The sequence below is a fragment of the Trifolium pratense genome, linkage group LG5, assembly GCF_020283565.1.
Source record: "Trifolium pratense cultivar HEN17-A07 linkage group LG5, ARS_RC_1.1, whole genome shotgun sequence".
NCBI lineage: Eukaryota > Viridiplantae > Streptophyta > Magnoliopsida > Fabales > Fabaceae > Trifolium > Trifolium pratense.
In genome coordinates, this window is record NC_060063.1 from 53,377,983 (window position 1) to 53,391,973 (window position 13,991).

A 13,991-nucleotide genomic window follows, 5' to 3' on the forward strand; every position below is an offset into this window, starting at 1 on the left:
AGCACCTAGGTTAATAACATACAACGACGTCATGAAAGTGCCTACAAATATGACAAAATAAAAGTAACCAAAATATTCATATTCCCGGATCTGCAACGTTGATGTTCAAGTCTTCATCAGATCTATAATGAGTTGATGTAGATATGTCAATTTGAATCAACGAAACACCGTACTAAAATGAAAAACCAACAAACGCTGCACAAGACGACGACAAACCTAAAAAACATAAAACGAATAAGCAAATCTATGTGAATAATCATTTAAATGAAAATGAAAGGAAAAATAATTTAGAAGGGTGATTTTAGATCAAAAATTGACCCTAGAACCACCTCTTCTTAGTGGATGAACTAAAAGAATAAACTAGGATATAGGGGCAGGGGGCAGGGGCTGTGTGAGAAGAAGAGGGAGTCACCTTGTTTGTCTTTCCAAAATCATCAATCTAGACAAACCTTTATTATCAAACTCACCTAAATTTTTATTTATAAACAAAACAAGTTTGGATTCATTTCCACAGTAAAAAATTAACACATTTTTTCACTATTGAATTTTACTGTTTTATATGAGTATATTATCCAAGGCATGGGCATTATATGACCTACAGTATCATACAGTAAAAGTAACAAATTAACTTAGGATAAATGATTTGATGATGATATAATTAAATAAATTAGATGCATGGAATTTGGGAATGGAGGGTTGAGTCAGAAATAGAACCATTTAGGGTAAAGATGATAAAATTATAATGTGAGAAATAATTTGAAGAAAAGTGCTTTTAGGCTATAAAAAACAAACAAACCAAGTTACCTTACATTCCACGTTTCTTCCTCCCATAAACTCCAGTATTTATGCTCTTCTTTTCCTTTCTTTCTCTTTTCTCATCACAATTCTTTCACAACCACCACTTTCACTTTCTCTCATCTTCATCATCTCCATCAATTCCTTCTCTTTTCTACATCATCACTAACAAACATCTCTTTTCTCTTCATTTTAACTGTTTTTTCCCTCTGTTTTTCCCTCTGTTTTTTTCTTCCTCTGTTCATCACTTAAAATCTTTGATCTAAGGTTTTTGAAGCTGACCCTTTTGTTTACTTTGATCAAAATTTCATCTTTTGAATTGTGAGAATAAATAACACAAGAGAATGGAAAACGTTCTGTTATCATGTAACAAAGAAGATGAGAAGATGGATTTGCCTCCTGGTTTTCGATTTCATCCTAATGATGAAGAGCTTATAAGTCATTATCTTTACAAAAAAGTTCTTGATTCAAATTTCTCTGCAAGAGCTATTGGTGATGTAGACCTCAACAAATCTGAACCTTGGGATTTACCATGTAAGTTAAAGTTAAACCAATCAAGTTTTCAAGACCCAGTTTTTATTTTTTTTTTACATTTTTTCACGTTTGAATTTTATATGAATCTTTGTTCATAGATTGAAAAATTTTCTAAATTGAAATTTTGGGTTGTAGGGAAAGCTAAAATGGGAGAAAAAGAATGGTACTTTTTCTGTGTGAGAGACAGAAAATACCCAACTGGTTTAAGAACAAACAGAGCAACAGAACAAGGTTATTGGAAAGCTACTGGGAAAGATAAAGAGATTTTCAAAGGAAAATCTTTGGTTGGAATGAAGAAAACTCTTGTTTTCTACAAAGGAAGAGCACCTAAAGGAGAAAAAAGTAATTGGGTCATGCATGAATATCGACTTGAGGGTAAATTCTCTGTTCATAATCTTCCCAAATCTGCAAAGGTATTACTCATTCCTTTAATTTCTCTGTTTTTTCTAATTGTACTTTTTTTTTGTTTTTATTGATTGAATTTGAATTTGATCGCATTTCGCAGAACGAGTGGGTTATATGTAGGGTTTTTCAGAAGAGTTCAGCTGGTAAAAAAACACATATTTCTGGGATAATGAGGTTGGATTCACTCGGTAACGAATTGGGTTGTTCTGTTTTGCCACCCCTTACTGATACGTCACGATCTATAGGAAAACTCAAACAATCGAATGATTCGGCTTACGTGCCCTGCTTCTCCAATTCAATTGATGTTCAAAGAAACCAAGGAGGGATCTTTGATTCATTCAACAACTCAATCTACGGTGTTTCATCGAATAATCAACTCGATAATTTTTCAAGAATTTTAGCTTCTAATGCTGGTTCATTATACTCTAATAATAATAATAATCAATCTGCGGTTAATTTGCAATTTCCTGGTTCTGTTTGTGGTATGCAAGATCAAGCAATTTTAAGAGCTTTGTATGAAAACAATGGTTTTAAGACTGAGAGACAAGTTTCACATGAAACTGATCTAACTACTGATATGAATGGTGAAAGATGTTCTTTTGATATTGGTAGAAGAGCTTATGAAAATAATCAGAATCGTCCACCACCTGCTTCTGTTGCAGCTGTTGATTTTGATGGTACTTTGTGGAATTACTAAATTTAAATTGAGGAAGTACTTTTGAGATAACAGAAAACAAGGTCAATGAAGAAAGAAGCATATTATGTTGTCTATAATAATTAATTATGGGTTTTGTGTTGTGTCTATTTTATTTTGTATAGATTTATGATTTTGTCTTCAAATATGGTATAGTGAAGAAGCATTAAGCATATGTTATGTTATTTAGACATGGAAGTGTAAGAAATCTTGTATAATTAAGCTACTACTATAGGCTTATGCATAGCATAAGCAAGATTATTATTATTTTTTGTCAGCTTGGATTGCAAATAATATGATTAAGTAATGTAATTTGTTGATCTTGATTTTCTGGATTTGTATTGTATAAACCCTAAACTATATAGTATACTATATAGCTAAGCTAATAATGGAGAGACTGTGATATTATTATTATTATTATCAGTATCCGGCTACTAGACCGTCTAATTTGATTTGGGGTCAGTTCTGACATGAAGTGATTTTGGTCTCTTTCTGATCGCAGTTGTGGGGATCGAATCGTGGTCCTTCCTATTTAGTACAGTGTCAATCACCACTGAACCAACTATCGATTGGTTGTGAACTTGTAATATTGATTTCTGGTAATGTTTGAATTGCATATATAAAGTTTATAACTAATAATGTGGGGACTATATACAGTTGCATTACATTACCATAATACCATTGATTGATGAATGATGAATGATGATTGATTGAAAATGTAGCAAGTTTCTCTATCTCTCAACTATACACGTGCACGCGCGTACTTTGACAGAGACAAATATTGACAAACAACTTATCTGCATTTACCTACTACTATACTACAAACCTTACTGTACAAATCATGAATCAGAAACAGACATTCTTTTTCTCACCCTTTTTCTCTGTTTTGTGTTTTATGTGCGTGTGTATAATTCATATTGCACTTTGATTCAGCCTTGATTCATTTGTCAACCATGTGTATAATAAACAATTCAAAAAAATTCACCTAAAACATTAAAATTCACACTCTGCCAACAATATGTATTGAGAATTCACACTATATATTCTCTAATTATTACATCTTTCAAACTATTTTGCTTTATTAATATAATGATAATATTAGTCCACCTATGACGAATCGTTCAGAAAAATCTTTCGATCAATTTTTATTTATGCTGAACGCTACTTCTCCTGAAAACAAGAAAGTTAACACAAAACAAGAGACTTAATTCACTAATTATATAAGGCAGCTTCTCAAAAAGGAAGAGTTTTAGAATAGTAAATGTGACCTGATGTGTTAATTTTGTAGTCAAGATACAAGTACAAGTTTTACTAAAAAAAAAAGTATAAGTCAAATGAGAACAAAGAATTTGTGCCATGCCAGTACAACCCAACATATTGCTATTGAATATTTGACTATGACATGTAATTAAAAAAACCTAGGTAGGACCAGTTGCAACAAAACTCCAATAGAAAATCAGAGTATAAGATAAAATTTTGAAACTAGAACAAGGATATGATATTTTCTTCATTTTACTTTACTAAAATAATAACAACATTGAAATAGGTAGAAGAATATATGCTTAAAAAAAAGTTGGTACAATATACCATATACAAATATAAATTTTTTTGAACCAATATACAAATATAAATTGGACATCACAAAACAGAAGAAAAAAAAATCCACAAACATACATACATTCTCCAAGTTAATTAATAAGATAAAACGAGATGCTCATACGTATAAATAATGAGACAAAATTAAAGTAATTGAAATACTCGTATCTTTCGACATGTGAAATTGATGACCCAATCATTAATTGAATCAATACTTGAATCAAGTTAATCTTTCAATTTGAACTAAACAAACAACATAACAAAATGATAAATCAAACAAACACTGCCCAAAAAATATGATAAAAAACATGAAAGAAAAATCTGATATATGTGTTGATCGGGAGCAGATTGTCTTCCGTGAAGTAAATGTCCAGTCAAATTTCATCCATTGATTTAGGCAAGAGAGAGAAATGAACAAAAGAAAAAGATGAATTCAAGGGTTGGGATCTTCACTGGACTCCCTGCGGTGGAAACTGCACGGGAGACAATCCATTCCCGTGTTGATCTATGTGAAAACCACTTATTTAGATTAAATGAGAGAAAAATATGCACTAAGATGGATTCTAAGTCCAAAAAATATACTTAAAACCACTCGCTCCTTTTTTTGGTTGAAAACTAGTGGTTAGAATTTGATCTTTTAAAATGAATAAATATGAGTATCAGGGATCGAATTCCAGTTTCTGCATATTACATGCAATGTTCTTACCAATATTGAGTTATGCTCACGATATCCACTCACTCTTTCCCCGTGAATTTTTTTTTAGGGAAAATAAAACCTATATCTATGTGAGATGATATGGTCTTATTTTTTACCTATAACTATATTTTTTTTCAACTAAATTTGATTATTTAATTTAATGTACTAGTAGTACTTTTAATTTTTGATTCAATTTCACTCCATTAAAAGTCATATTCAATTAGCATTTTCTTGACCAAGTATGTTGATATATGAGAAAATAAATGATGAAAATATATCCCTATTTGAAGTGCTCCTCTCTTTTAATTTTTTTAGACTAAACACCACCTAATAATTTACTAAGAGGATTTCAATTGAATCCGAATTTTTAATTAAATAAAGAAATTCACAGTGGTTAATTTTGTCCTTATATGTGATCATGTTACTCATCCATTTGAATTTGTCAAATATCATCCATTTCCCATTTCATGATATACATGCATTCCGTTTTGAAGCTGTAATGGCATGACATGAGAACATTGATCTTCTTTTTCTTATTTTGTCCAAAAATACAATATACGTATCTCTTTTTTGTGCCATGTGGTGTTTATATTTTTATAGCACATGATAAATCCATACAAAAATCCACCAATTTGAGTCCTACACGTCTTCATCCTTAACTATGAAAAATCCACCAATTTTTGTATGGATTTTCTCTTTTAATTTACGTTCATATTTGTTCAACTTACTCTTGGAGTATTAGTGATTATAAATAAATAATTAACATAGCTATTATTAGCTAGCTAGCTGTTTATATTTCATTTTCATAATCATCTAGAGTGATCTCAATCTAAACCTATATTATCCTTTCTTAATATTTTTAGGTCCTTCTTTTAAGGGGCCCGGGGAGTGTTTAATTTTATTTAGGATATTTTTACCGTGGGAATGAGGTTGAAATCACGCATGTCATATAAGAACAAAAATACAAGAAATTTTGTAGAAAGAGGAAGCAGTTTGATATTTTAAAAATATTCATCGAAACAAATCAAACAAGATCTTATATGATAATATTTACATTTATATATTTTTTTTAAAAATACGGTCAAAACAACACATATGAATAGTGCATTTAGTCAAATAAGATCTTATAAAATGGGACGGAGGGAGTATATATTTTGTTTTGTTTTATTTTTTAAAATTTTAATTATTGTTAGTTTTCTAAAATTAAAGCGCTTCATGCAATTTGTGTGATAGGCTTCGTAAGATTTATTATGATCCATAAAAAATATTTTAACACATAATGAAAAGAGCTACAAAAAAATTAATTTAATCATATCATTTAACCTTTTTTTTTTTAATTTTCCTTCTTTTTCTCACTATGGTGTCGGGCCATAGGGGAGAGCATCATTCCTATGGTGTCTTCTATTATGCACAAGTTGATTAAGTGGTGTATGGTGCACCATTTATCAATAACCCTATAACGAATACAAATTTTACAAAATTCACCGTTGGATAAAAAGTTTATATCATATAGATCATCCATATAAATTTTTAAAAAAATTAAAAATCAATTGATAAGCTATTGAGACCTACCAAAATTATCGGTATTTAATAAAAATTCATAAACCGTTAATCTTGATGAGTCTTAAACGGTGAATTTTATAAAAATCATATTCGTTATAGAGTTATTGACAACTGGTGCACCGTGCACCACTTGTCAAACTCTTCCATTTTAGCCAAAGTCCCTTGCTATTTATGTCTGCATAAATAACGGACCCGAATCCCATGAGTTTTTCTTTTTCTGTGCAGTCAAGCATTTATAGCCATCCGATCAAGACTGGACGGTCATGATTTAAAACTGTATTGTTTTACTGCATTTGTTTAAACCGTTCGATCAAAACATCTGCACAAAAAAATCAACTTCACCTAATGCATTTCCATAAATAACACATACACTGGATCTCTAGGTGGATTTGAAGAAGGTGACGGTCCTTATCAGGTTCAACACGTGACATGAGATTTGGACTGAGTTGCTATGAGCCAGTTTGTTTCAACTTTAAAAAAAATCAATTTTTTCTTTGTATTTTTTAAAATAGATTTTATAAAATCGTTTTTCAAAATATTAAAAGTTTTTTATATTCGTTTTTTTAAAATTGAAACACTAATTTTGACATCACATAACATAAACATACAATATTGAATATCAAAGTCAAAATCTCAATTTTTCCAAAAATAATTTTTATGAAAATCTATTGAAAATAGCTTTAAAATTATAAAAAAAATTTACACTGAAAAAAAAAATGCAATAATAGATAAAGATGCAATAAATTGTGTAGTCCTAATATGGTTGAGTACTCCTAAGTACTATTATAGGATGAACACCACTTATAGAGTCTCCTAAGTACTATTATAGGATTTGCGTAAAAAAAAAAAGTTACTATATATAGGATGAACACCACTTATAGAGTCTATCCAACAAATTTGCAAAATTATATTTCAAAATAAGCTATGAAATGCTACTATACGAGAAAACACTAAGACTTTTTGATCAATTGCTTCAAAAAATAAATAAATAATTTTTTTGATCAAATCATGAGAATGTATGTATAGTTTCTTTTTTGTTGTTGAAGAAATTAGTATGCATAGTTAAAATATTAATAGCAACCATGATCCAATATACAGTAGTTGATGCACAAATTGTAAACTTTGAAATTAAATGGTGAGTTAAATATATATATTTTTAAACTAAAGGTATCTTCTGTGTGCAACTGCAGAGACTAATCCCTTTCGAGGTAACTGAGATTCATTTAAGGGGTTGATCTCTCATAACAAATATTTCTCCATAGGCACCAGTCGGAGATCGAACCCAAAACCAAATGATTAAAGGACCTAAATATCTACCACTTTCCACTTATGTCACATATGGTGAGTTGGTTAGTTATATATTAGCAAAAGTCCTTCTGTTGTTAAAATTTGAAAGGGTGTGGAGGTCATTTTAGAAAATGAAATTTATTTATGTGTATTGGGGGGAGAGGATCCTCTCCGGTGACATAACAGTCCAGTGAAATCTCAACTATTGTGATTAATACTTAAAATATAAAATAAAAAGTGAAATGTAGTATTAATAACTAATGAGAGTAAGATTTAAACATGAGAAAATCCGATGAAAATCTCACCGGAGATAATCCACTCCCGTGTATTGGTTTACCACTTGCCGTTTTCCGTTGGCAGCACCTGACGCTCATGGACAATTTGGCAATTGTGGGGGTGTGTCCCACACTGTGTGAGACTATCATATGATGATGTCACTTTTGGGAGAAAGTTAGGCCTTTCTAACGGACGACACCTAAGTAAGAGTATCTCAGGACCCATTGGCAGTTGATAAATCATTTTCTACATCAAAATTTGGTTGTCAAAATACTCTCTTCGTTTCAAAATATAAGAGCTCATTGATTACTGCACGTATGTCAATAAAAAAATATGTGAAAATTGTAAAAACAAATAAAAAAAATCGTCCAAAAACATGTTGATGTGACATGCAAGTCACTTGTCATCATATGTGCGCTGACTTGGTCAAAATTATTGGAGGTCATTCTTTTGTAAAAGGAGTTAAAGTTAGTGGATCAAAATTGTAAGTTTGTAAAAGTTAATGGGCAAAAAATACTATTTTGAAAGTTAAGAGATCAAAATTTATTGCAAGTTTGTAAAAGTTTGGGGACAAAAATACAATTTAGCCAAAAATATAAGAGAATTTTTTTTAATATATACAATATTAAGATGTCATGTATAATGTCTATATTTTAATGTTCAAATAGGACTAATTACGTAATAGCATATCGTTGTTTGTATTTATGTCATTTGCATACTACTTAAAATTTTCACTATTCAATCAAATCTAATGACTTTCATTATTTAAATATAATATGTTGTTAATTTACATTTTTTTTATTGAAATATTACTTCTTGTTTATAATCAATTGCAATTACTTATAAAATTAAGAACGTTCTAGTATTAAATTTAGTTATTAAATCTATTTTTTTTAGCAAACAAGATATTACTTTAATTTAAAAGTAACAATTTTTTTTACATATATAAAAAATTTAATAAACTTATATAAAAATTTCGAAGCCCCTTAATATTTAAGGCCCTATACAGTAGCTCACCTCATATGCAGAGGGCCGACCTTGCTTCTATAATCTACGGCCTAATGGACTCCCAAAAGAAAACCATGCATATGAGTTCTATTTTATTTTATTAATTAATCATCACATTCCTTGTAAAAAAAATAAAAAATCATCACATTTATATATAAAGATAAAAATTTCATCTCTATCTTTTGCTCTCATCTAAAAATGGTTGGTTATAAATTGAAAATGTGTCTATGTAAATTTAATCTAATTAGTAGAAGCATCGTATTATATATGTAGGAGTTAAAGATTCAAATTTTAGATACTCTATTTATTTTTGGGACAGAATTTTTAGCAACTAAATTATCTTAAAAAAAATAAAAAAAAAGGGTACAAAAAGCATAATGTCAAAACGCCGTCTATATAAACATAATTTTTCTACGTGTCATTATCATACTTAGCTAACACGATATTAATTCTACTGTGATTAGGTATGTCAAATATTTCACACCCTTGAGACAACTTAATTGGGTCTTTTGTGCATATACTTCCAAGAAGATGGAATGCATATATAAAGTAAGAGAAAAATATTATAAATGAGAAAATACAAACGATGAACAGGAATTAAGATCTCCAAGTAGATATTTTGTTTAAAGAATTATAAAGATTAATCCAACCCAATTGCGGGAAGTCAATTTTATCCTCGTTTCATTGGCCCATCATAACCACATAAAATGTCTATATGATATGATGTGGTGTCACTTGTGTATACTAGATATTTATAAAATGTGCATTTTCCACAATAAGCAATTATATAGTTAGTTAATACATTCCTTTAAAGCATAAAAATAAACTATTAGTAAAAGGGATCCCATTGGTATATGCTCATGCACATCATCATGTAGATGGTGATATGGAGGCATATCATTGGCTTTGGAGAATTTTGTTACTATGATATAGAAAATATGATATAAGTTATACAACTTCACATTGGGGAAATCTAATTGGGGTTTGAATTGAACCACATTTGTTGGACTTTTGTACGAGAAGGGAATGGTCTGTGATACGTGGACTCTTTAGTTGTTATTATTTGTCACAAAAATTCTAAAAATGTGACAATCTTTGATGGTAACAAGTTCATGTGGTTACATGTGTCCATAATCCAGTAAATTGCGTTTCAACTTTCTTACACAAACAAAGGCACTAAATCGGGAGCTATTAGGTTTTTTTTAATAGTGAGAAGTTTAGGTAGTATATTAAAATGCTGTGGTTTCAGCTTCATCAGAAAAAAGCATTAAGAGTTGTTTAGATTAGTTTATTTTTAAGCTTATGTAATTTTTATGTATTATTATAAATTTGTTAAGTTAGTTTATGATAAAATAGTTTTTACGTATGAACTCATAAAATAGCATAAAATCTAATTTATATTGCATAAATTGTTTGCATAAGCTCAAAAATAAGCTAATTCAAAAATTAAGATTGTTAATATTTAGAGCTAAACTTTAGGTATTATATATATGACCAATTATATTTTTTATTAAACTGTAAACAAAATGACAAATAATACAGAAATTTACATATTATAAATTTTAGATAAAAATTAGTTTAAAGACTCGTGCATTCGTACTGGTCAATTGATTTTTATTTGATATTTGAGCTTGTCACTATATTAATGTAAAAAATTTATTATATAATATTGTTAAAATATAAGTGAAATTATTGTGTTAATTATTTCTTTAAACTTATTTGGACAAATGAAAACGAATGAAACAAAAGTTTTTTTTTTTTTTTGACAAATGAAAACAAATGAACAATGAAAACACCAATATTGTGACAGCTACATGGTTGAAACTTGAAAGTAATATAGAATTGTTGATTTTCATGGAAATTTCCAAAAGCTACCCTAGTCTAATCTCTTTTGACTTTGGTTTGGAAATGATTCGAATTAGATACCATATGGAGATGTGCTTCCCAACTTTGTGTAAGCACATGAGATATAGACATATAACATATTCTTCATTGATAATGACCTTCTACATGATTTTGATTCTCCATTACTCTTCTATTGTGGTGTGTTTCCCACTAAACTTTGTCAAGAATATATTGATCCTCAGCCAAATGATAGAGAAAGCTTATTGTGTATTGTTTATAACATGTTAATAATATATTAATGGCTTAATTGCATATTTGGTCTCTTATGTTTATTTTAGATTTCAGTTTGGTCCCTTATGTTTAAAGAGTTTCAATTTTGTCCTTTTCGTCAAATTTTTGTTTAAATCGTCGACTTGTCTAATGAATTTGCGTACGCAGACCACTTAGGAGAATACTATGTGAAAGTTTTAGAATAAAATAACTCAAAATTTAACAAAAAGTTAGAAAAAATTAACTCAAAATTTAACAAAAATAACCAATTTATGAGATCAATAACATAAAGGACCAACTTGAAACTTTTTAAATACAAGAGACCAAATTAAACCTATATTAATTGTTATTGCTCCATGAACGAGGGACTACTAAACTCAAGAAAGTAACATTTGAATACAAGACAACTAAAAAGTCTATTTTCCATTATGTGTTTGTGTCATTTTTTTTTTTTTGAAAATATGCAAAATAAATAGTTGATTTATACGATATTTATTTTCTCTACATCTACAAGAGCTTATACCTCGGACGAACTTTCTCTACATCGATCAGAATTTGATGAAGAATCGGATAGACGAGTCAAGGCTTCTTCGACAAGCCTTGTAATCAGAACTTTCACATTTTTTTTTATAACTTTAGCTTCTGAGGTAGAATGAAAGTAGCTATGAAACCCCCACCAATTGTTAGTTGGTTCAGTGGTAGATGGCGTTGAATTGGTATGGAGGATCACAATTCGATCCCCCGCAATTACGATTGGGAGGAGGCTGAAACTAGTTGAAAGTTCTACAATTAACACACGAGGAATAACAAACTAAACAAAGATTTCACACATAAAAATAAGTTGAAAACACAGGGGCATTAAAATCATAAACTACTCCAAAAGTAATTAATAAACACCAAAATTGCAATTCCTTGTCTGTTTTACCATAAAGCTGCCAATCATGCCCAATCTGGAGCATCATCGTGATCAATAATCTCATTCCTTATCTGAAAGAGATTCATATTATCCAGGATTTTGTCAGTCTTGGCATTGGTGTATTCTGGCCATGCAAGCATAATGACCCTCCAAGAACAGTCAATAGCTAGCCTTGTAAACTTTGTCCATCTCCCTTACGGTGTAACAAGACGTGGGTAGTGATCAGGTCTTGGATTTTCAATTTTGACAAGTCGATCCAAGTTTTTGTTGTTAGCTATTATATCGTCTAAGATACGACAGTAGAATTGTGCATCCACATTGTCGGATATGTCAAAAGTGACTGCAGTGCAGGTGCACCTCCGGTCCGTCCTGAACCAAACTTTCAAATGCTGAGTATGCGATCTGCAGTGCGATTGCGTTAGGATCTTAAGTGCGACGAAGGAGAGGGTATGTCCATTTGGAGACTTGTCGTCACAATATATTTGAAACGTATATATATCAATGTTTTAAGAACCGGACCGGACCGGCCGGTTCAACCGGTTCAACCGGGAACTGGGAACCGGACACAGCAGCGGTCCAGACTAGTGCTGAGAACCGGTAGTCTGCAGAACCGGAAAAAAACCGCTTGAAACCGGTACGAACCGTCCTGAACCGCTCAAACCGCCGAACCGGGGGCGGTTTTAAAAAACCGGCCGGTTCGGAATCTAGCTTTAAAAAAAAAAAAAAGATTTGTTCCCTATTTTTCAGTATCTTTTCACGCTCTTTTTTTGCCAAAAAAATCCAGACATAGAAAAGAAATACACAGACCAGAAAGATTCAATTTTCTTTTCCTTTGCTTTTATACAAATAAAAGTAATTGATTTGTTTAAAAAAGTAAAAGAAAAGAGAGAGATTTGCTTGAAGAAGATAAAGAAAAGAGAGAAAAAGAACAAGATTGAGCTTGAAGAAGAGATGTAAGAAATGATGTGCCAATAAAAAATAAGAAAGAAAAAAAAAAAAAAAATCTCACGTGAGAAGAGAAAGATGAAGTGACGGCTGATTACATTTGCATATTGTTTGTATTGTATATATACTAAGACTAGATTAGATATTTATATTTAGGGTTTAGTAAATGGGCTTGGGTCAAGTATGTTCTTTTTTCACTAAAAAATTGGGCTTATTGTTGAGCTAAGTATTATTCTTTTTATTTTATTTAATATTTATTTATTTATTACTTTCTTAAGTTGTGTTTTGTTAGTTTGTTATAGAGAAAAAAAAAATTTCATTCTATTTTGTTATTATAATAAAATTATATGAACGGTTCAATGTAAACGGTTCAATAACGGTTGAACCGGTCCGACTGGTTGAACCTTGAACCGATGGTCACAACGGTTCGACTTCCGGTCCGGTTCTTAAAACATTGATATATATGATAATCAAATAATCAAATATGGGTTCTAACTTATTTCTCAAAAACGGAAAACACTTTAACTACAAAATATTTGTGAATCAATTTTAACTTTATATATGGTTTCAGGCTTTTGTTCAGTTAATTAAGACTTGATTAGGGGTGCTGCGCTTGCTTATAGATCAAGTAACTCACATTTATGGAAAAATATTATTAAGTTGAGGTTACACTTGAATGATTATTGTTTTTGGAAGGTTGGAGATGGTTCAAGTATGAAGGCTTGGAACCATGTTTATCAGATCATAATCACATAATGTGGTGATACCAAGTGAGTTAATTAATGCTAAAGTGAGTGATTTAGTGGATAGCCATGGTGATTGGAATTGGAGACTTCTTAGGGAGTGGATGCCGAATGGTATAAGAAGTATAATAAGTACTCAACCCTTACGATTCAGGAATAATCTCTTTAGATACAAAGAAAACAACTCAAATTATTTTTTTGGCTCCGGTCAGAAAAAGTCAAATTAGCATTGCTCCCTAAGCGACCTAAACCAAAACCAGGCGATATACATTATTTGGTTCACTAAAGAGGAACCATTAACAAAGTCGCCTCTAAATATAATGTTATTGTGCGTGCGCCAAATGCTCCATGTCGTTGCTAACCAAATAATCTGTCGGAACCTTTTGCTAATATTGCCAATTATTGAATCTCCAAAGA

The 13,991-nt window shown here is 30.5% G+C and overlaps 1 protein-coding gene across 1 annotated transcript; it reads left to right on the forward strand.

Annotated features, from left to right (window-relative positions):
- Positions 1-739: 739 nt before the first annotated feature.
- On the forward strand, positions 740-2,754 carry LOC123885872 (NAC domain-containing protein 100-like). Its single transcript, XM_045935211.1, has 3 exons — positions 740-1,329; positions 1,465-1,742; positions 1,835-2,754. Exons 1-3 carry the CDS (start codon positions 1,140-1,142, stop codon positions 2,429-2,431), a joined length of 1,065 nt encoding a protein of 354 aa, XP_045791167.1. The 5' UTR covers positions 740-1,139; the 3' UTR covers positions 2,432-2,754.
- The last annotated feature ends 11,237 nt before the right edge of the window (positions 2,755-13,991 follow it).

What these genes read in the sequence shown, in the direction of transcription:
- LOC123885872 (XM_045935211.1), top strand. Translation starts at nt 1,140, where the DNA reads ATGGAAAACGTTCTGTTATCATGTAACAAAGAAGATGAGAAGATGGAT. An exon ending in TGAACCTTGGGATTTACCAT is followed by an intron (nt 1,330 to 1,464) that starts GTAAGTTAAAGT and finishes TTTGGGTTGTAG; the next exon opens with GGAAAGCTAAAATGGGAGAA. An exon ending in ATCTTCCCAAATCTGCAAAG is followed by an intron (nt 1,743 to 1,834) that starts GTATTACTCATT and finishes CGCATTTCGCAG; the next exon opens with AACGAGTGGGTTATATGTAG.